Here is a 24,656-nt window from a genome sequence, read left to right on the forward strand (position 1 = left end):
TCGGTGTCCGACTGCCTAACAACATTGTCCTACGCCTTTTTTTACACGTACTTAGCGGCGTACTGCTGGGACGTATCAGCTATGAGTTTGAAAACACGTTTCCTTCAAGGGCGTTTTTGTTAGAACAGTGTACCTGTCACTAGTTGAACCTTAGAACCTCCTAACTCTCCCTCTACTTCACAACTACGCACCGCTCCTCCCTCCCGCCCAAAGCTGCTCCGCTGTCTGCGCTTTCCCTTTTCTCCTGCCTTACTTACTCTTACTTAATCTTCACTACTCTCACCCCCCCCCTCTTTACCGCGTCATTAAACACCTTCACTCGCCACTCTCCTTCCCCGTCACACCAACAGCGCAAGCCATGCCGCACTGCTGCAAACGCGACTCGGCAGCCATTATCTTTTTCAGTGTCGTCACGCCGCAAGCACAGCGCTCCTTCCCGCCAAGCCGTACTCAACCGCGATATTATTGCAATTTTCCATTACCAGAAACACCCAGTTATGTTACGGCAAACAAGCACAGTGGTAAAAACGGAAAATACGAGGTGCATTCAAGTTCTAAGGCCTCCGATTTTTTTTCTCCGGGCTGGAAAGAGAAAGAAACACGCGCATTGTTTTAAAATGAGGCCGCGTTCATTGTCAATACGTCCCAAAGATGGCAGCACCGTACGGCAGATGAAATTCTACTGCCAGCGGCGAGAATGAGAACTGTTTTAAATATTTAAAATGGCGACGTTTTCCTTACTTGAACAGCGTGCAATCATTCGTTTTCTGCATTTCCGTGGTGTGAAACCAGTTGCAATTCATCGACAGTTGAAGGAGACACGTGGTGATGGAGTTATGGATGTGTCGAAAGTGCGTTCATGGGTGTGACAGTTTAATGAAGGCACAACATCGTGTGACTACAAACTGAAACAACCTTGGGCTCGCACAAGCCAGTCTGACGACATGATCGAGAAAGTGGATAGAATTGTTTTGGGGGATCGCCGAATGACTGTTGAACAGATCGCCTCCAGAGTTGGCATTTCTGTGGGTTCTGTGCACACAATCCTGCATGACGACCTGAAAATGCGGAAAGTGTCGTCCAGGTGGGTGCCACAAATGACTGACAACCACATGCCTGCCCATGTGGCATGTTGCCAAGCAATGTTGACGCGCAACGACAGCATGAATGGGACTTCTTTTCGTTGGTTGTGACAATGGATGAGACGTGGATGCCATTTTTCAATCCACAAACAAAGCACCAGTCACCTCAATGGAAGCACACAGATTCACCGCCAGCAAAAAAAATTGCGGGTAACCGCCAGTGCTGAAAAAATGATGTTCATGTTCTGGGACAGCGAGGGCATAATCCTTACCTTTTGTGTTCCATAGGGCACTACGGTAACAGGTGCATTCTACGAAAATGTTTTGTAGAACTAATTCCTTCCTGCACTGCAACAAAAACGTCCAGTAAGGGCTGCGCGTGTGCTGTTTCACCAGGACAACACACCCGCACAACGAGCTAACGTTACGCAACAGTTTCTTCGTGATAAGAACTTTGAAGTGATACCTCATGCTCCCTCCTCACCTGACCTGGCTCCTAGTGACTCTTGGCTTTTTCCAACAATGAAAGACACACTCCGTGGCCGCACATTCACCAGCCGTGCAGCTATTGCCTCAGCGATTTTCCAGTGATCAAAACAGACTCCTAAAGAAGCCTTCGCCGCTGACATGGAATCATGGCGTCAGCGTTGTGAAAAGTGTACGTCTGCAGGGCGATTAAGTCGATAAGTCACGCCAGTTTCATCGATTTCGGGTGAGTAGTTAATTAGAAGAAATCGGAGGCCTTAGAACTTTAATGCACCACGTACATCTCACTGTCCGTGCTTCTAGGTCAGTTGTGCATGTATTGTCAACCACTATCAAGCGCCGACTCGGGATAAGCCGACTGAAGCGTCTCACTGTCAGGATCAGTATTTCATTGCTCATGTGTGTCAGAAGCTTGTTTATGTGGTCTCACGTCTCCGTATCACCCCACAGGCATCACGGCAACGGGATTGCAAGGTTTGGTGTCAACCAGCAGTGGTTGTGCGGGATCTGGTGGACTCAGTCGTGGGCGCCTGATGAACCACACTCCCAGCAGCTCCGTACCACGAGAGCCCTCTGCAGCTGCCACTTGGGATGGCCAGCGGCAGCCACTCAGACCATTCACGCTCTTAGCCACCTCACTACGAGACCTTTCCGTTCGTGCCTCATCGTTGTGGACATTGTGAAAGCTGGAATGTTTCTTGCCGTGTTCCCTGTAATGGGTCTTCATACGTTTGGTGAAATAGAAGTGGAGTAAATCTTTTGTCTGCTGTGTTAACTTCTTTGCTCACCATCCCATCCAGCTTTCCTTCGATGACAATTGACACCACTTGCAAACATTCGCATGTTATACATCTCTTTTAGTGTTTTGTCTACGGTTTTCTAGAAGCGAAGAACTATATTTTGTGCTTTCCCAGTGTATTTTCATATTTTACCTCAGTTTGATTGGAATTAATAGCTTTTCATGTGTTTTCCTACGAAAGTCAGAGAGGTACTATGGTTTTCCCTCTTGATCGACAGGGTAGTTTTCCATGTGATGGACATCAACGATCTACTGCAGATCTTTTCCCTCAAGGCCTTTTGCTTCATGTTACAACCGTCGATTGTACTTCGCGGTCCTGGTATTTCACTAAGCATTCAGAGGCATGTATTTTATACAATTTGTGTGTAGTTTACGTTGAAACAGGGCTGTGTCTAGGAAGCCCTTACACTAGGTCATTCGCTCCCTGTTTATTAAGGTCACACCAATCCTCACTTTATAACTGGACAATGTTGTGTCACATACAGAGCAGTGACTCATGGAACTTACATTATCTGTTGTGCTAAGTTCTCTCTCTCTCTCTCTCTCTCTCATATATATATATATATATATATATATATATATATATATATATATATATATATATATATATATATATACAGAAACACACACACACACACACACACACACACACACACACACACACACACACACTATTTCTGAACAGTTATCGTAGGTCAGCTGAAATTAATGAATTTTTCTGGGATGGACCAATCAAAACAATTTTGTATGTGTGTTCCGTACTGTATTTACCTCGATTTATCTGTAATATGAATTTCTTAGTCTCAAGGAATATTCATTTCTTATTCTCCCACCCATGGCTTTGTCTCCCTTTTTGGGTCAACACTTACCTACAGGAAGAACAACATTTGTGCCAGATTTGTTATTTCTAGATCTTTATAGATGTGGCTTATGTGTACTAGGCATCACACAAATTTATGCTATGAGATCTTTAGTAGTATCTGGCTTATTGGCCTTTCCTCAATGATGTATCCAAGTCGAGACAGTGACAGTTTATGCTACCATTTTTTCCAGTTGAAGCACTATGCTGCTTTCATGCAGGTGCACTATTCACTGTATGTACAATCATAAATATGCTATGTTTTGAGGGACTCTTGCTGTATGAGATAATTTGGGGTGTCTAAATCAGTAGGTGGGACTATGGTACCATATTTGTATAGCTTTTGCTATCTCCTGACTTGCAACCGTTAACGAGAACTACCCCTTCAAGAGGAACAATCTACTTTTATTTCAGGAGTTATTTCATTGTTAATGAATTCCACTGCTATTAGAGTACGAATTCGAGGCATTCTGAAGAAATCAACCTCGTGTTTTTATTTAGCAATTAGAAACTTTCCTGTTTTTCCGAGTAGGGGTGTGCTCTGTAATATAAGAAAATATGTTGTCCTGTATTTTGATGTGGATTAATCTAGTTAAATCATGGGTAATGTGCAATAATACACCATATCCTGGACTTGAGAATTGCGCATTTTAATGTAATTGTGTTAACAGTTTGTAGCCTGTGCTACTCCATGCAACTACTATTTTTGCAAATAGATGGAGAACGTAGAAATTTTAGTTTTTATTACGGTTTTTCATATGTCGCTAATCTAACTTTAATTGAAGTCTGGTTAAGTTCTGTAGGTGATTTACTGTGTATTCACACGTTTATTTGCACACAATTATTTTGCTATGTTTTATTTTAAATTTCTGGAATTGGGATTAATATTTGCCATAGAAAGACAACTGATTTCTAGAGGCACCTGTAAACTATTTAAATATCAGTATGGATTCAGTACCTGCTCTTATTACATATAGTTCCTCACTGTAAAACTAATATTAAACTGTTTTCAATCATCAAAGATTGTTTCATTATTTTACTGTATTCATTGTTACAATTCTGACTGATAACTTTAACTGATCATTGAATATTTTAATATTTACTGATTTGATAATTTGGAATACAATTGCAATTAAGTCCCTTTACATAACACTAAACGAAATATTTGAACATATCCCTGCGATAGCATTGAGGCCCTTACTACGGCTAATATGCTGTTGGAGAGTAGATGACACATTGTTCGTAATGTTGTCCAGTCCCCACTCCTATTTAAGGGGAACAGTGTACAAGGTGGCAGCCCTCAAGGATTATTTTAGGACATTAGTTTCAAAAATTTTATTTTTTAAGCCAAATCGAGTCTTTACAAGTAACTTCACCTGCGCTTACATGAGCCAAGCAGCCGGCCTTTCAGAACGAAGAGTATTCTGTCCGATTAAACCGAATGACAAGAGATGCCGTAAGCCTTCTGTTGACGAATGGACGCCATCTGTTTAGCCAGTAGCGACCGAGGGTAGCAGATAACTGGTCTGGACGCCATTACTATTGAGGAATATTGTCAGCATGAAGCTGTTCTGTCAAATGACTTCAATGAAATGCGAATTTCATTTTAAAAGTGCGCTACAGCACAGTGATTAGCTTCACTCTGTCGGTAAATTACTTTCTAGTTATTACTAATCCGTAACAGCAATTGGTAAAAATTGGTTTTTCAGTAGAGTTATGACGGACCAGGATCCTGCCACAGGTAGGATGACTGCTCGTTAATACTATGGATACACAGGTATATTCTCCTCAATGTATTCACAATGTAATTTTTGCAGTAGTTAAAGTACATGCATTAATTGTCTGAAACGTCTCACCAAAATACAAATTTTTCAGCCAAGAACAATAAGTATTTATAAACTATTTATAAATTATTAAAAACTGACAAGGTTAAGAGGCAGTGTATAGATAAAATAGAATCTACTTTAATCGTTGCAGTATCTGAAAGCTAATGTGTGTTTCCGTGCAGTCTCTTCCGATGAAGATCAGGAATCCGTGCACTGCACACCATCCTGTACACACGATCTTTTATTTCAGCTGAGCAGGCTTCGTAATTTTTTCTTCTCGTATGATCGACCGTTCACAGGAATTCCATCACTTAGTGGAGATGATCAGCTTATTTCTAATGCGGAAACAACTTTTCGCTCTTGATGGATTCCTCTTTTCTTCTGTTTCTTTGCACCAGTCAACCATGACTAGGGCATCTCGAGTAGTTGGTAGGAAAACATGTAGAAATTGGAGGTATGAAGCTCCTCTGGGCGAGTGATTTCATAACTTCAGAAAAAATTAATATTCAACACACACGTTTCATGTCCACTTGAGTTTCAGACGTACTGAAAGAGTCCGTGATCGGGAGCTCATCTCATCTGGAAGCAAGTGTCGATTATGTGATCTTCGCTCACCAGTCATGCTATACTTGCTCGAAGACGTCACTGCAAAACTTGAATGTCAAGTATTTTATCACTGAAGTGTCTATTGCAACGGAAGTTTGCAAAGAATTAAGGTGTGAGCAGTTCGAACGTCGGCGGCCAGGCCAGATGAACTAAATAGGGTGGGGGTGATCTAGAAGTCACGGTTTCATTACGTGCGCGATGAGCGCGTTGTATCTGTAGTGGTACATCCCATCATTGGGAGGGAACCACATTAGCTTACCATTGGTGCGTACCTCTGCTATGCAGTCCTCCCAGTAGCTAAACTGCACTGCAGGTGGTAGCCTATCGTGGAAAAGGTTTGTAGCTCTCACTCCTTCTGAAAGAGAAGGCACGAACAGTACATTCGACACAAGGCAGATGAAATATTTACTTGAATTTAATTGGTATCTGCTATTCATTACGTTCACGTATTCTATCTTTGAACTGAAAACGTAGCTACAGTTTCAGAAAACAAGAAAATCAATTATACAGTGTTCGTTAATGAATAAAAAATTCGGCCAAATTTCGTCCTAATATTGTGTGGACAGAGAAAGTGCGACATACAGACAGACGTCGAACAGACAGACAGAAAATATATTTTCTGAGACAGAAAAATGAAAGGAGAAAGAGTAATTGAATTCTGTAACAGATTTCCACTAGTAACAAGGAATAAAATTCAAAAATGTTAATATGTGTAGTTGGAGAATCCCAGATGATATGGAATACCATCTCCTGCATTACATAACAGTGAGTTAGATTACGTAAAGAGGTACTAGACTGTACGACATACCTCCCAGGACAGACACACAGCACAATTTAGCTGCTGAACTTTGATTATTCCTGATGATTGCTTCTGAGTGTAACGAAATGGTACATTGAAACACTGAAATCGTGAGGAGTGAATTTTGGCCTGTAGGTCTGTGTTAATGAAGACCACTATACTAAAGAAAAGTAAGAGATCCATTATAATAACGAACACAAAAATTGAACAGGCAAATATATTTTATAGAACAGTAACAATGAATAATCTGTGGGAGACATGACTCAAGTTGACGGATGCCAAGTATAAACATTTCTAATAAAGAAAATAAAACAATATAAAATAACACGAGCAGTGAAGATGATGCAAAATGGCAGCAAATAAATGTGGAAATATCTGAGGAGAAAGTGTCATCTGGGTAATAGATTAAGACTACAGAAAAAGCAAAGTAAATTGAACGAGAAAGCGTCAGAGTGTCAACGAACTCCTTTGTCAAACGCAGAGGAGAAAGAGAAGCAGGTGGAAAGAGTACATTGCGAGAGAGAAGTAGCATAACTGCAAATAAGAATTCTACGAGAGACATGAACTGTGGTGACAAGATAGGGGACGAAGTAAGTTCTGGCAGACATATGAGACTTAATTTCAGTCAGAGTTTGAAGAAGCTTTGGAACACTTCCGATAAAATAATGCAGTAGGCGTAGATACCATTCCTTCAGAATTTCTTAAATCATTGCTAAAAAGGGAAAGTAAACGATCATTCAGGTTTTTTTATGTTCTCAGACAGAAGACATCCCGACTTCAAGAAATAACATCGATAAACATCGATACAATTTCGAAGATAGCAAGAGCAATTAAGTGCCAGAACTACCGCGTAATCCGATAACGTCTCGTCCATCCTACTTGATGACAGGAGTAACATACAGAAGAAAGAAAAATAAAATCTAGGAGCTGCTATGTGACAGTTTAACGTACGAGATGGTGAAGGAACCAGGAGGCGGTATCGACTTCTTTCTCTATAAGGTAAGCATGAACCTAAGAAATTTCGAGATACATTCATAGGATTTGTCAGCGTAGAAGTGTTCACCATTGTAGAATAGTACAAGATAGTCGAAATTATGAGAAAAATTGGGTATAAGCTCTACGGAAATACTGGTATATTTTGAGAAAGCACGTTTAATATTCTACAATATTTATTATTTATTTCACAATCCGGTTTTCGTCTGTTACGCCATAGTCAGTCGCTAAGTTAAGTATGTGGTGCGGTGAAATTTTATTGAATCAAGGATTTTGAACCAGTGAATCTACGAGTATTTCCCCTCTTCAAATATGAAAAATGTTATTGTTGGAATTAGCAATGAAACTAGAGGGATTATTTCAGTATAAATGCGATGCAACACTATTTAATTAAGATATGTACCAATGAACTACATACGAATTACAATTCATAAAAGAAAATGAATTGAGCAATTAACTTTGGAATATGCCACCAAGGATGTAGCTGAACAAAATGTCTTCTACTGGTCCTAAATTTACGAACAGGTTAACATACAATAGTGATAATAAGCGGGTGAGAAACAGCTGTGATTACACTTAGTGTAGTTTTTTTTAACACGAAGAAGTAAATATCCTCTGAGTAGTGAAGTAACTTAAATCACTTAAAAGCATGTCTTCTGGTCCACATTGTTCACCAATTAGGATCCTTTCAGAATATGCTGATGCAATAGCTCCATACCTGAATCATATACAACTGTTCGCTCGACGAAAGATCCATACCCGAAGACGGTTAAGTCGCACAGGTCACACCAATATTCAAGAACGGTAGGAGTATTCCACTAAATTACAGACCCGCATCATTAACGTCGATATGCAGCGTAATTTTAGAACATATATTTTATTCGAAAATTATGCGTAATCTCTAAGAATACCGTCTATTGACAGTCAACATGGATTTAGTAAACATCGTTCTTGTTAAACGCAACTAGCTCTTTACTCGCATGAAGTATTAAGTGCCATTGGACAAGGGATTTCAGATTGAATCTGGATTTCCAGAAGGCTTTTGACACTGTACAACACAAGCGGGTTTTAGTGAAATTGCGTGCTTTTAGAATATCGTCTCAGTTACGTGACTGGATTCGTGATTTCCTGTCAGAGGTCACAGTTCGTAACAGTTTACTGGAAGAGTAAAACAAGTGATTTCTTGCGGTTCCCAAGGTACTTTTATAGGCCCTTCGTTGTTCCTTATCTATATAAACGATTTGGAGACAATCTGAGCAGCCCTCTTAGGTCGTTTGCAGATTACGCTGTCGTTTATCGACTATTAAAGTCATCAGAAGATGCAAATAAATTTAGAAGAGATATCTGTAGGGTGCGAAATTTGGAAATTGACCTTGAATAACGGAAAGTGTGAGGTCATCCACATGAGTGCTAAAAAGAATCCGTTAAACTTCTGTTACACGATAAATCAGTCAAATCTAAAAGCCCTCAATTCAACTAAATACCTAAGAATTACAACTACGAACAACCTGAATAGGAAAAAACTCAGAAAATATTGTGGGGAAGGCTAACCAAAGATTGCGTTTTATTGGCAGAATAATTAGAAAATTTAACGTCTACCCAAAGATACTGCCTACACTACGCTTGTCCGTTCGCTTTTAGAATACGATTGGCGTTTGAAAAGTCTGTGCAAAAATAAAAAATACCCACGTGTTTGGGGTAAACTTTATTTTTCGGCTTAGTCTCCTTTTAACTTATACACTTCGTCCAACGCTCTTTTAATTTGTTGATCCCTTCTGAATAATAGGAATTGTCCAAGACTGCAAAATAGCTATTAGTTGCTGCAATAACTTCCTCGTTTGGATAAAATCTTTGTCCCACAAGCCATTTCTTCAAATTGGGGAACAAATGGTAGTCCGAGGGAGCCTAATCTGGGGAGAGAGAGAGAGAGAGAGAGAGAGAGAGAGAGAGAGAGAGAGAGAGAGAGAGAGAGAGAGAGAGAGAGGGGGCGATGTGAAACGGGTTGGTATCATATTGCCATTAATTTTACGACCACAACTGCTGTGTGTGTGCGCGCTGGTGCATTGTCGTGAGAAAGGGCTTTTTTGCGGTCCAGTTGCCGGCGTTTTTCTTGAAGCTCCGTTTTCCAACGGTCCAATAATGATGAATATTACGCACCTGTAACAGTTTTATCCTTTCCAGATAATCTATTAGGATTATTGCTTGCAAAACCAAAAAGAAAGTCGCCATAACTTTTACTCCCGAAGGAATGGTCTTTGCCTTTTTTGGTGCAGATTCTCCCTTGGTAACCCATTGTTTAGATTCTTGTTTGGTCTCAGGACTATAGGGATAACGATAAAACATGGCTACATTACTACTCTGTTGAACACTTACGTTGACTATGCAATTCGCAGGCGAAATTTTAGGATGAATAATGAGGCACCACTACCCAATTCGTAAAAACACTTATTTGCTGATTTTTTGCACTGATTTCTTCTAGATTGTTTACAAGAAGTAATTTATGGACTAAATGAAATATGTACAGAATATAACAAAAATATCTGTTTATCGAAGGCAACGGCATATTCAGGAAAATATTCAGTGTGAATTAGGATAGTAGTTAATAGAAAAATATTTGAACAGGCAAAACATTTTAACTATCTAGCAAGTTAAATACCGTACGAATATGAAGCTGCAGAAATTAACTTCAATAGATTTGGCGGTACTTGCAGAATGACCTTTGAAGCATAAAACAGGGAAAGAGAAGCAACTGAAATTTTACGAACATTCGCAATGCCAGCCCTATCATCTTTAAGTGAATCGTGGGTATTGAATGAAGGACAAGAACAACAAATTCAAGGAACAGAAATGAGATTTTAAAGCGGTGAAGGGAAGTAAATACGAAATGAGAATATTCGAAAGGAGTTGAAAGCTTAGTGTGAAAGAGAAACTGTATGCAAACTAAAGAAAATGGTATGAAAACTAGCAATGGAGCGATCCACAGAGACTATCACGTCAGATAAAGAAATTTAAACCAAAAAGTGAAGAACGGTCCTGATAGGCTGAGAAAAAGTAAGCACCCGCAAAAGGCCACAACTGACCTAGAACAAAGTGTAACGGTGGAGTATGAAGACAGCCAGTCCACCTGTTATGTCCTCTTTATGCCTTCTCCGTCAGTCTATTTTGTTAGGTTCCATAGCTTCAATAATATACTTTGGGGAATCTTTTTTCCTCTTGAACTTTCTTGCTAAAATGGGCAATGCTGACCAGCAGAGGACCTTCCTTTTCATCAAAGGACTAAGCCAGCAGATGTCCTAGCTAGGTCTATGAAGTGCCTATCAGCACAATCAGACTGATTTTTAACAGAGGTGTTTGACTCACCTGTTTCTTGACGCAGGTAGTGTATTTCTGATTCTTCACTTTAGGTTTTAGTTAGTTTATGAAGTATAAACGAATTGGGAGTGTCACTATCTCACACTATGATTTAACACCACAGTGACAATTCTACGTAAACCACAATCATGCACTACTTCCTAAGCAGAACTTCGAGAACTGCTGGAAACATCCTCGCTCGCACAAATCGGCTGAGTTTCGTATAGCGCATTTTACAGATGTTTATGCTGAACGTGCTGCTTATTTACGTTAGCTATTAAAAATTGTAGAATTACACAATGAGCGCCACTCAATACGCGATCGCTTAGCGATGGTAGGCAATGAAAACCTCTTAAATCGAGTTTGTTATGTTTTACGAGGTATGTGAGGCGATACTGATGATGCTATATGGTTAACTGTATGGTAGAATCCTGGCTATTGACATATCAGAAAAAGCCATGCTCTTTCAAGTATCTTTGGTAATAGAGTTACCGATTACTGGAATTGTGAGGTTTTCCAAGACAGGTTTTCGAAGATGTGGTTTTCACTACCCACCATTGATAGGCTGGCAGTTGTCCCAATGACGACAGCCTTTTACGTCTATGGGTAAGGCGTGACATAGCACAAATGAACACCCCTTCAGCAGATGAAAAATGCAGAACAGTATACTGCTTTAAATTAGTGCCTGACCGTTGTCGACCATCTTTTTAATTTCGAAGGAGTAAGCTTTTGTCGAGTGTGTTCTGTCGTGCTACAGTTTTGTTACACCAGTAGCCATTCAAGATTCATTAAGAGCAACTAGTGAAGTAGGTGCCTTTTTCGCTTCCTAGGAGGTCAAGATTTCCGAGACTTAACTCCCACAAACTAAATTGCTCTTGATGTGTGAAGTCTGTGCCTAGTGAGTGGCTTAAGGAGAAAGATCCTCCTTGGTTCAGTAACATTCGGAATTTTTTGAATAGACTTGCATTCTTGCTTAAATGCAGGAATGTCGCCAGGCGGAAGTTAGAAATTCGTGCACATATAAAAACTTCGACTGCGAAGCATACAACAACTTCCATTGTCATCCATAATCTAATAGAAGATCCTACCGAGACCCCAAGAAAATGTTGGTCCAACTTAAAATCACAGATCAGGTCTAAGGCTTATATCAAGTCACTTCTTAGTATGGGGAGTGTTCGTTCCAGTAAATTTTGTTAGTGCGGGTTGCCCACATCAGGGACAGGTATGCAATCAGGGGTAAACTTGTTCTCCATTGACAAGTTCCTTAACCTGTTCTCCCCCCCCCCCCCCTCAGGAAACCTCTAACCCACCCCTTCCCCCTCACTGCTAGAGGTACACTTTCAGGTCTTCGTTATTCGAATTGCCCCGTCACACTTATTAATTTGATTAACTAATTAATTCATCAATTGATTAACCATTTCGCCTCTGGTAAACACCGCCTCCCCCTCCGGAAATGGGCGGGAGAAAGACTGTTCATCGCTCATTTGGAACGAATTCGACTGCAGTATATGGACTGTTGTTTAAACAATTTATTAAATGTTTAGAATATTGCTTAAGTATTTATGGCAGAGTATGGAACATAAAAATTTGACAAACTCTATTGCAGTATATGGAATATTGTTTCAACAATTTACAAATGTGTGGAATATTGCTGATCTAAGCAATTTATGGGATTCAAGGCAGTGTATAGATTATATGGAAATAACATTTCCCTGTGGTGGAGAGGAAATATATTCTAACAGGAAATTCAAGGGTGTATTTTCATTTAAAATAAATTCTGTTTGTGGGGGTTAGATTTGTCTTGCTCATAATTCTCTGCTGTTTGGAAACATGTATGTCTTGTAAAAAGTAATTACATGGGGCAAACATGTTGCATAACCTTATGTTCAGCACTGCACTCTGGGTGTCTTGGCCTAATGTTCAGCCCTTTGTTGGCACTTAACCTATTGTGCTGCTAAGTGCTTTTGCATATTATCTCCATCCCCTTAAACTATTGTACCACCTTTGATACCAAGTTTGGTAATTCGTTATGTCCTCCCACTATTTTCTAGTATCCATTTTAGAGTTTCACACGCTTTTGAACCCCATTTTTGGTGCGCTCTGTAACTCACCCCCACCCTCTTAAACTATTGTATCGCATTATACATAAAAATTATGCAAATTAACCTAGTGATCTGCACTTAACCTGCTTCTCTTCTCTATATCACCCACCCACCCACAGACACTGTCCCCTTAACTATTGAACCGCCAACACCATGTGGATCTAAAAAATTCATGAAAATTAAATCGATGTCTTTCACATGCACAGGGTAGTTTTTTAAATTCCCAGCATCGTATTTGTGGGGGAAACGGATGTAATGTTGTTTAAACGAAGGATCGCTAGTGAAAAGCACATCCCACCACCTGACGCCTGATACTGCCAACTACGCACAACCTGCCAGTTGTGGGGTTGCACCGACCCATGAAGTGACGATACCAAAGAAATGCGCAGGTGTCAGTTTGGGTCCAGCAAGGATGAGGCAGCGGCATCCCTTTCATACTTGACACCTGAGTAATACCTGTCTAAACACATGTCAACCTAGGCCCCGTTGCTGGCACGGTGAGTCAGCTTTGGTACCTGCACATCCTGCGAGATGGTTACCTAGTGGCTCACCCTCGCAGGTGCACCTAAATGGTTGTCAGTTTTATACTGACATCACGTCTAAATCACAGCTAAGTCTTCCTCTGGACATGCTACAGAAATGTGTTGCAATGCTTTTCAGAATGACACAGGATTAAGGCATAGCAATCCGAATGCGACAGCCGATCTGTCATGTTTAATATCCTGTTTTCGACGTACATCCCAGAAATGGCAATCGTTCGTCATTCTTCTCGCCGCTAAAAGCCCCTCGTCATGTATGTGCATGCCTGTGATAACACTGTTAATCATAAAAGCATTCTTGCTGTTTGGAAATAGCACAGTCTAAGCACAGAGGGAAAACCAGAAGAATTATGCTAACAGAATTCGCATGTTACTCTCAGAACTTTCTATAAATACCTTGCCCCCACAATGTATGTCTTGTGAATGGAACATTCAGACTAGCTGTTGCTGAATCTACCCACCGCCAAACTGCTGCTGCTGCTGCTGCTGCTGCTGCCGCCGCCTATGTATGAGCACCGTCCGCCACTTTCTGCAGACTAGACTTTCAGCGGCAAAACTATGCAGAACAAATGGCCTTATTGCGCTGACAGTGGTCTACAGATCGTCAAATAATCCAATGTAATCACCATGGCGCAGTGCAGTGCCGACGGACTAAACATCTGCCATAAACGCATCCCATGACCGTAGCCACAGAATTATTTGTCATCCAGAGAGGCCGGCCGGCTGTGGACGACCTCTCACCCCAGGAGAACCTGAATGGTACGAGTTCGAACACTATCAATGCTTCTACCGTAAACACTCGTATTGAATCGTCTCAAACTCCCACAGAGCATACAGGCGGTCCCAATGGCGACTTAACGCAAACTAGGTATTAGTTCAATACTCACCCATCAATGGGGAGCCACAAAGCAAATCGACGTAAGCCAGAAGCTTTCTTGGACACTTAACTGGAGTACAAAGGCTGTGTCAGTTCCCCTTAGCACAAAGACGTTACTGTTTCTGGTCTCTACCTGCCTGCTGCTTTCTACACCCATCTCCAGACTCTGGGATTACAAAAACATATGTATTCTCACATGGTTTGTCGGAATATCCTACCACTTTCGCGATGCTTCACGCTATCAAGCACTTAGCAGTATGCTACCGATCGCTTGCACGCTGTAATTTCGAAGATATAGACTGAAAATTATTTCTCTAGGAAACCAAACCTTTAGCGAGGTTGAGTGTCCTGTAAGCCACTGAGTAAAACGAAACAGTCTGCGGAGACCTTTATTTGGAAACTCTAAAAAAAGAGGAAAGGTATTTCCACTCACGAATACCGATGTCTGTGATAACAGATCCCAAATCATCTTCATAATTTACAAAGTCAAGTAAGGTGTTTCTCATGTCTAGATAACCAGCAAACTTGTCTTCTACCCGTCTTTCACCTGCTAGATGCACACAACATACACCCCAATCTATGTTCTCTCAACGAAATGAAGATGGTAAATGTGGGGAAGTCACACAAACAAATTATGTGGGATGGAACAATGGCTAGCAAAAACATACGTTCATACTGCATCTTCTCAAATTTCGATGGGCAGCCTTCATGATCATGTGTGCTCTCCAACACAATATTAGTTCGCTATTCAGCCGCCTAGAGGGTGACACAGTTAGGTCACCTACATTCCTGTAACCCGACAGAACTTTCCATTCAGACAGCTCCTGCCGTTAGCTGGAAACGTGTATCATTCTCGCCACAGACCACCGGCACTGTGCATCACACATCCCAGAATCATCTTAGGAAACCAGCCACGTATTTGATCGCTATACTCACAATTTAATATTACGATTGTGGCCTCAATTGGATGACATTTGACAATAAGCGAAGTATCGGAAATACCCCGTGCTGAAGGCTGCGGCTCTGGAAATAGAAATATCTGGACCATTCTTATAACTTGACATACTTTTTTAAGTAAAAACTCTTTCATTCCCTTTGCAGCTATCGCACTATTCCATATCACATCCATATCTTTCCTTACGACAGGGCGGCATCATTTTCTTTGAAAGTGTCTGAAACACACACACACACACACACACACACACACACACACACACACACACACACACACTAGTACTCCGCCAATAGCTGCTGGCCATATGAGAACTTACTGAGCGCAAATCAGCAATGGGAGGACTTTCCTCATTTGTTAGTGGAACCACAGTGTCAGACAGACGTAACTGTCTTACAAGGCAAGGGACCAGCTATAAAGAAAACACAACAGGAGCGGCTATGTTACTGTCATTAAGTGATCTTGGTTGTGGAGGTGCTCAGAAGTATCGCTAACGATAACTGAGTTCTAAATATACAAGCCTTATAAATCGAGGTATGGCATTGCCTTAGAGTGAAGTGGTTTTTCCAGAGCAACACTGCGACACTGAATATAGACGGTAATCGCCAGAGTATCAGACGAACAGTGCGATGACACTCGCCGATGGGTTTGAACTCTTAATAAATCACCGAATTTTGACAGTTACTCGGCTAAGGAATGCGGTATTAAGCTGAAATTTGCAGCTCCTCATGCAGCGGCTAGATGTCTCTCCAATATTTGTAACACATTCTGTCTCAAAGCCACGTCAGAGGTTCTGCGGTATATCCACTGGGTTACAGCTGATCGTTGGTTGAGAACTATCACAGCAGTACATGGTGTGCTGATTGAGGTCGTCAGAAATGTACAGTTACTTTTCAGACCACTAGTGCTACACTTCCCGGTAGAAATTTTATCTGAATTGAAGTCAAGTCTTTCCATTCAACCACATACCTATGTGGGATCCTATGGAGAAGTCTTTATGATTACAGCCACTAGTAATCTGTATTTCTGTCACTCATATCTTGAAACGAATAAGTCAAAGTCAGTATTGCCTCACGTCTAACAACATTTCTACAGAATCCTAATTGATCTCCCCCGAGGTCGACTTCTACCAGTTTTTCCATTCGTCTGTAAGTAATTCTCGTTAGTATTTTGCAGCTGTGGGTTATTAAACTGATAGTTCGGTAATTTTCACATCTGTCAACACCTGCTTCCTTTGGGATTGGAATTATATTCTTCTTTAAGTCTGAGGGTATTTCCTCTGTCTCGTATATCTTGCTCCCCAGATGGTAGAGTTTCGTCAGGACTGGCTCTCCCAAGGCCGTTAGTAGTTCTAATGGAATGTTGTCTACTCCCGGGACCTTGTTTCGACTCAGGTCTTTCAGTGCTCTGTCAAACTCTTCACGCAGTATCGTATCTCCCATTTCATCTTCATCTACATCCTCTTCCATTTCCATTATATTGTCCTCAAGTACATCGCCCTTGTATAGACCGTCTATATACTCCTTCCACTTTTCTGCTCTCCCCTTTTTGCTTAGAACTGGGTTTCCATCTGAGCTCTTGACATTCATACAAGTGGCTCTCTTTTCTCCAAAGGTCTCTCTAATTTTCCTGTAGGCAGTATCTATCTTACCCCTAGTGAGATGAGCCTCTACATCCTTACATTTGTCCTCTAGCCATGCCTGCTTAGCCATTTTGCACTTCCTGTCGGTCTCATTTTTGAGACGTTTGTATTCCTTTTTGCCTACTTCATTTACTGCATTTTTATATTTTCTCCTTCCATCAATGAAATTCAATATTTCTTCTGTTACCCAAGGATTTATATTAGACATCGTCTTTTTACCTACTTGACCCTCTGCTGCCTCCACTACTTCATCCCTCAGAGCTATCCATTCGCCTTCTACGGTATTTCTTTCCCCCATTCCTGTCAATTTTTTCCCTTATGCTCTCCCTGAAACTCTGTACAACTTCTGGTTCTTACAGTTTATCAAGGTCCAATCTCCTTAAATTCCGATCTTTTTGCAGTTTCTTCAGTTTCAATCTACAGGTCATAACCAATAGATTGTGATCAGAGTCCACATCTGCCCCTGGAAATGTCTTACAATTTTAAATCTGGTTCTTTAATCTGTCTTACTATTATATAATGTATCTGAAACCTGTCAGTATCTCCAGGCTTCTTTCATGTATACAGCCTTCTTTTATGATTCTTGAACCAAGTGTTAGCTATGATTAAGCTATGCTCTGTGCAAATTTCTACCAGGCGGCTTCCTCTTTCATTTTTTAGCCCCAATCCATATTCACCTACTACGTTTCCTTCTCTCCCTTTTCCTACTACCGAATTCCAGTCACCCATGACCATTAAATTTTCATCTCCCTTCACTACCTGAACAATTTCTTTTACTTCATCATACATTTCAATTTCTTCGACATCTGCAGAGCTAGTTGGCATATTAACTTTTACTACTGTAGTAGGTGTGAGCTTGGTATCTATCTTGGCCACAATAATGCGTTCACTATGCTGTTTGTAGTAGCTTACCCGTATTCCTATTTTCCTGTCCATTATTAAACCTACTCGTGCATTACCCCTATTTGATTTTGTGTTTATAACCCTGTAGTCACCTGACCAGAAGTCTTGTTCCTCCTGCTACTGAACTTCACTAATTCCTACTATATCTAACTTTAACCTATCCATTTCCCTTTTTAAATTTTCTAACCTACCTGCCCGATTAAGGGATCTGACATTCCACGCTCCGATCCGTAGAACGCCAGCTTTCTTTCTCCTGATAACATCCTCTTGAGTAGTCCCCACCCGTAGATCCGAATGGGGGGACTATTTTACCTCCGGAATGTTTTACCCCAAGAGGACGCCATCATTTAATCATACAGTAAAGCTGCATGCCCTTGGGAAAAGTACGGCTGTAGTTTGCCCTTGCTTTCAGCCGTTCGCAGTACCAGCACAGCAAGGCAGTTTTGGTTTTTGTTACAAGGCCAGATCAGTAAATTATCCAGACTGTTGCCCTTGCAACTACTGAAGAGGCTGCTGCCCCTCTTCAGGAACCACACGTTTGTCTGGCCTCTCAACAGATACCCCTCCATTGTGGTTGCACCTAAGGTACGGCCATCTGTATCGCCGAGGCACGCAAGGCTCCCCACCAACGGCAATGTCCATTGTTCATGGGGGGAGAGAGCTAATAGTTAATGCCATAAAACAAAGACTTTACAGGAAGAAAGTAATTTATTATGTGCTAGAATTCGAGAATATACCTTTTCAGTATTTGTCGAATTACTGGACAGAGGAAGAAATAGCTGATTCGATGTGGATTTACGTCATAAATTAAAAATAAAAATTGGACATTATTAAAACTACACCTAACAAAAATAAGGAGAGATTTGTTTTCTGTGTGTAAATATATATGCAGAAGTTCATAAATATTTTGTATGAGAATATTAACCTGTCTTATTTGCTAAGCTACCAAAAATCCTAAGATATTTCCTACATACAACTATTTATGTGTATGTACTTTGGATGTGGAAGTGGGTGGTTGGATGACCTTTACATCAGTTTAAAGGTTACAGACCTCCATTTCCTACCTATATAGCGTTTTACATGCATTATTTCGGTGATCTACGAGTAGTTTGCAGGTCTATAGGGTGTGCAGAGCATTATTTGCATAATTTACAAGTAGTTTGCAGGTCTGTAGGCTGTGTATATTGCGACCCGAAGCACATCAGAATGAGCGTTTTGCGTGAGTGTAATAAATGAAGAAAGCAAAATGCATTCCTAAATTAATTGTACCAAAATAAAGTATGCTCCTTCCTCTCTCCAGCAGTCTAGAACAGGCTGAGTACTTTACCTGGCATTTTTCCCAGAGACCGCTATGATTCGGCAGCACTCTGGAGGCAGTACTGTGTACTAGGTCAGTTGGACCTTGGACCTCATGGTGAACACACTGAATGGAGCTACTGCCTGTGACAACTCAAATTGTTTAAATTAAGACTGCTTTCAAAATGAAGGCTAATGTCTGTCCAGTCCAGCAGGCAAAGCACAGGCTCAGTACTTTCCTAAGGAAGAGGTGGTGTTTGGCTGACTTAGGTTAGTAGAGGTAGTCCAATTTACCTATTTTCCAATCAAAATTTGAACTTCCCACCATGACCTTGTGACATTGCCATATCTATTGCCTCAATGCTGGACCCACCATCTTCAATAAATCTGGCAACCATGCAACCTCAGGTGGTGCCACCCTTGTCCGACTACTCTCTTCCACCAATCCGGTGTGGCAACCTGCATAAATGAGGCTAAAGGAATGGACCATGAAAATTTCAGGTCAGTATCCTTTACCTCAGTTGAATTTTAGAACATACCCTACTTTAGAATATAAAACTGAGCATCACCTTCCAGAAATCAGTACAGAGTTTGAAAGCACTGGTAGCGCTAAACTCAGCTGGTCATTTCATCCCAGTAGACTGCGAATCACGGATGAAGTGCAACAGGCAAATTCCATATTCCTTGATTTCCGTGAAATGTGTTACATAGCGGTACAATGCCGACTATTAATGGAATTCCGAGCATATGGAATAGGTTCGCAAATATGTGGCTGTCTCTGAAACTTAAGTACAACTACCCAGTACGTTGTCCTGGACTGATGTTCCATAACCGTATTGTGAGGAGTGGCTTACAGAAGCGTTTTGTAGCCAATTTTTTTCTCTGTACAAGCTTAACCCCGAAGGCCGTCAGGAGTTCTCCGTCTCATTTTGGCGTAGTTTCGCAATTTCTATTTTTGCAGTGTGTAGGTGGAGAGTGCCTAAACGAAAACTACTCAGCATGTCCAGTGACGTGGAAAAGCCTCTGTTTCCCGTTACGAACAAAGTTATTTCTAAGAGCATTCCCAAATTAGTGGCGTATGTTTTAAAGGAACCGTAAAACATGAAGAGGCAGTACTCTGACAGCGACAGGGCAGCCTTGGCCTCTACCGCCATGCAACAGGTAGCGAAATATTAGTTATTCTTCATGTTTTAATGTTCTTTATATATATCAATAAAACGAATGTCACTAATTTGGTAGCGCTATATCCAATGGCCACAAATTCAAATTTGAAAAATTAAACTGCTGCATGAAACTGATGCTTTCTGTCGAGATTAGGCATCGCATGAGGCATGTTGAGTAGTGTATGTGGGTTGACTCCCCTACATCCTGCAAAAACAAAATTGCAAATATCTACGTCAACATAAAAAAATCGCCTGACAACTCTCACAAGAGAAATGATCTGACGTACAAGATGAGCTATAAACTGACTGGTGGTGATGCTGTAGGATATTGGAAAGTGTTTCAACAGAATGCAGGCCCTCTCGGCAAATTTTATGTAATAAGTCTTCATGGGTTATCAACCGAGTAGCATCGTCGTCTTGTAGTTACGTAGAAATACCGTTATACGACAATCTAATGAACTGCGACAGTGGCTACCATCTTAGCACAGCCTGGGAGACTGCAATCAGGAAAACAAGGTAACGTTCCGTTCCACCAAGGGCCACGGACCAAAATGAGACAAACGCTAGGACACGAAGCCCCGGAGTCCAGGTGGACCCTAACAGCAACCACTTCCAATGTAATGTGAAGAGGGATCCACATGCTAACAATACCCATATGGACCAATGTACAAACGCCACCAGCGGCCCACAGTGGGCCGACCACATTTAAACAGAAAGCATGGAAACCACAGAAGGTTCGTGAGTGATCAGTAGACAAGCTGCAGGTTGAAATGAAATGAGGGATTTCAACTCCAGAAGGTGACAGTAACATCCATTACAATTCTATTGGATAAACACAGAATGGTGATTCAAATGGGGGTTGAACAGGCTAAAGCCAGTCATGCTGCCAGGTCACCACCAGTCACCTAGAAGGAAGGGGTGCGACACTGATCAACAGCAGGTCAGAGTCAGGTTGCGAAGGTGGGAACAGGACCTCTGGCGACACCAGAGGCTCCTTGTCCTGGGAAATATGTTTGTTCTTTTCTGTTTGAGATTGAAGGGGGCTGTGCTGCAGAATGGAGCAAGTGGCAGCTATATCTGTATCAGAAAGAGAGCGGGCGACCTGGGGGCCCCACAGATGGTGGTTCTCGTGGTGGTCAGCAGACCTTCGGCCTGGAAGGTGCCAGGAAGGAGGGGGTTGCGAGAGTGATGTCCTTGACCGGCAGACGCCGAAGAAGTGGGACACTTCTCTAGCTGGGGAGGGGGAGCGGCGCCCAGAGGGCAGGGTGTGGGAACTGCAGGGGTGGGGGCTGGGCTGGGGTAAGGAATGGGGAAGGAAGGGGTGAAGATGTAACTAAAGCATAGCTAGACGTCATTGACACAGGACGAAGACTTGCATACTTCTTATGAGCCTCAGTGTAGGTTACCTTTTCCTTCTTTTAGGCCGAGCAATCCAGTGAACGTGGAGAATGATGGCCATGACAATCAACACACACAGGAGGGGAACACAGGAACCCCCCTCATGGAGTGGACGTCCAGTCACCACAGAGGTGTCTGAACAGTGGGAAGACGTGTCCAAAATACAAACACTTCAAACATCTCATAGGTGGTGAGATGTGCGCCTTCACATGAAATCTATAAACCATAATACTGATCTCAGGGATGGTATCCCTTCCCAAGGCCAGGATAAAGGCACAATTATCAATGCAATTGTCCTTCAGGCCCTTCTGAACATGCCGAACAAAGTGAACACCCTGTCGTCCTACATAGTCCTGAAGTTCCTTATCATTCTGAAGGATGAGGTCCTTGTGAAAAATTACACCTTGAACCATATTCAAAGACTGGAGAGGGGGGGTAATGGACATGAAGCAGTGTTGTTCAACAACGAACCTGACCGTATCTTGCTCAGAAAGTCCACTTCGCCTAACTTGTCTTGAATTTATTCCACAAAAAATAAAGGTATGGTATTGGTGAAAGTATCCCCATCAGTCCAGGTGCAAATCAGATACTGGGGAAAGGTTTCGCACTCAAATCAGACGCCCTCCCCTCGGGCGACACCCAGCCAAAACAAGGGCTGTCTGGCACGACGGCAATTGCCGGGAGTTCTGATCTCCAGGCTGACAAGCAACTACTCTAGGCTTACATGAGGTGGTCACAGCTCAGGTATGAAGTGTGATCCTATGTTTTCAGGGGGCTCAACCAAAAGTGTACATAGATGAGCTGTGTGTAGCTCATGTTTGGGCCATCCTTATTTAACATCTTGTTTTACCATATGGCAGTCTTGTCACTTTAAATTTGGATTACTGGTGTCACTGAATTTGTCTTGCCTGCCCCGTGAGTGGCAGCAGCAGTGCATATCGATAATTTCCCTGCCATATTATCTTTACTGGATGGCTGTTACTTCTCAGTCGTAGTTTGCTGTTGAGAGATCAGACCTGGCAGTCGTGGAGTTGTAACGCGGCAGAAGTGCAGTCACGATGTAGCACCTATCGGGGACAGAGCTCTAGGGAGGGGTGGACAGCCAGCACTCTCCGACCGCTCGCGACAGGACGAACTGTCCGACGGACGGAGATAGCAGCGGGATCGCGCGTTTGTCGGTCGTTCAGTTGGTCGCCTCGTGTGTGTGTGGGGGGGGGGGGGGGGGCGCTTTTGACCATTTTGATGCTTCATTACTGTCATCTTGCTGGAAGTGGATCGGTTCCTTCTTGTGCGCAGAAGTCGTGGCCACTGGGCAAGAATTACCTGTGCCTGACTGAGCCAGTGTGCCCGGATCGCTTTGTCTCCCAGTTCCAGACGGACATCGGGTCGAGTCAGGTTGGAACTGCAGTGGGATCTGTATAGTCAAGACTCGCCCGACCGTTGTTGACACACATGGTTTGAGTGGCAATGACCTTGGTTGGATGTTGGTCGTTTGGTCAGACGACATGTGTTGTGTTACCGACTATCTCTTGATTGTGTGTTTGTGTCCGCCTGTGATTTGTTCTAGTTGTTAATGATTCGTTTTACGAGTGGTCGAGTTTCTTGTAGCAGTGTTTCTTGGAACACTATGTACCCTGTGTCATTTCGACTGAGCAGTGCTTTAAATGCTGTCTGCGCACTGCAGTAGCCAGTTTGTCACTTGCGACAAAGCAGCAGGTGAGAGTTTTCTTACCGTGTTGATGCTGTCCGCCACGGCGTCTAGTTCCACAGCCGTTGCGATTTTCACGGATGTCAGTAGTTATTGTGCCTTGGCTTATAACTACGCCAATATTTGAAAACTAGCGTTATTGGTTTCTTCACCTCGCTTGCACTTTGGTTGTAGAGCCGTTGGTGTGGTGACCAAAATCAGGTAGTTGGTTGGATCGTTTGCTGTATGTCGGTTGGGTTGCCTTCCCATTACAACATTGGTCAGGATGCTTGTCTTGCCTGAACGGGCGTTAGTGTTACTATTTCAGGCGGATCCTTGGAAAGTTTGAAGCACCGTTCCGTGTTTGTTACATAGTAATTTCCCTGTGAGTTTTAGTATTTTGGTTACTGTGTGGCCTTCAGCCGAGTTTAATACCTCTTAAACTGATCTTCCTAAGATTGTGATGCTTTGCTATGGGGCCTACAGCAGAATTTGCTTGAAATGTTTTAAGGTAAGGCCTTCTCCCGTTTGATTGGAACACTTCTTATTGCGTAACATGCCGCATCCAGCAGCGTTCCATTTAAATTTAAGTGCTAAGGCCTTTAGCCTGTTTACATTAAAGATTCAGACATTTTGCGTCAAACCACCAGAAGAATCTTTCATATAAATTTTTTGCTTAGGCCTTGCATTTTGAGCTTTTCCTTGAGCCAATCTAGAGTTAAAGGAGGTCGATTAAGGTTTTGAGTGTTTTGCATTCTTGTGTAATATGGTGTGTGGTCAAATTAAGTTTGTATGTTGAGTGCAACTGACAGCCATCTATTTTGGCCCTTTCCACAACCTAACCCGCTCTGGCCTGTTATACGAGGCATTTCAATAGTGTTCCCACTGCACGGGCTGGTTACCGCGCTAGCTATATACCGCAACATCAGACAACGACATGGAGGGAAAGATGGAAGGAACTAGAAGGGCACACACCGGAGACACTAGGTAAGGTGCTCTTCCCCAAATGGCCCACAATATGGAATAGACATTAAGTAATGGAGGTCAAACCCCAGAGAATGCCTATAGGATGAAGTGATTACTCAACAAAACCAAATCGCAAAGCTAACATAAGCAAGGACACCAAGAAAGGGAGATGAGAGGGCAGAGGGAAGGATCACGGACAGACAAGGAGGGGAAGGGAGAGGTAATGCAGGGGCTGCATGTTTGGCATGCACGTACTCAAAAGAACAGAGCCCCCTGGGGGGACGAATCGGTAAGAATGAGGAAGCTGAGAGCAATCTCGAGGGTGCAATT

At 42.2% G+C, this 24,656-nt stretch overlaps 1 protein-coding gene across 1 annotated transcript in view; it reads right to left on the reverse strand.

The window, feature by feature from the left end:
• Positions 1 to 3,953: 3,953 nt before the first annotated feature.
• LOC126267288 (juvenile hormone acid O-methyltransferase-like) overlaps positions 3,954 to 24,656 on the reverse strand; it is a 131,039-nt gene continuing 110,336 nt past the window's right edge. Inside the window, exon 6 of the mRNA XM_049972362.1 lies at positions 3,954 to 6,013. Within this exon, the coding sequence (XP_049828319.1) occupies positions 5,835 to 6,013 (179 nt within the window). The 3' untranslated portion in view covers positions 3,954 to 5,834. The remainder of the gene's footprint in view (positions 6,014 to 24,656) is intronic.

This window comes from Schistocerca gregaria, chromosome 4, assembly GCF_023897955.1.
Source record: "Schistocerca gregaria isolate iqSchGreg1 chromosome 4, iqSchGreg1.2, whole genome shotgun sequence".
Taxonomy (NCBI): domain Eukaryota; kingdom Metazoa; phylum Arthropoda; class Insecta; order Orthoptera; family Acrididae; genus Schistocerca; species Schistocerca gregaria.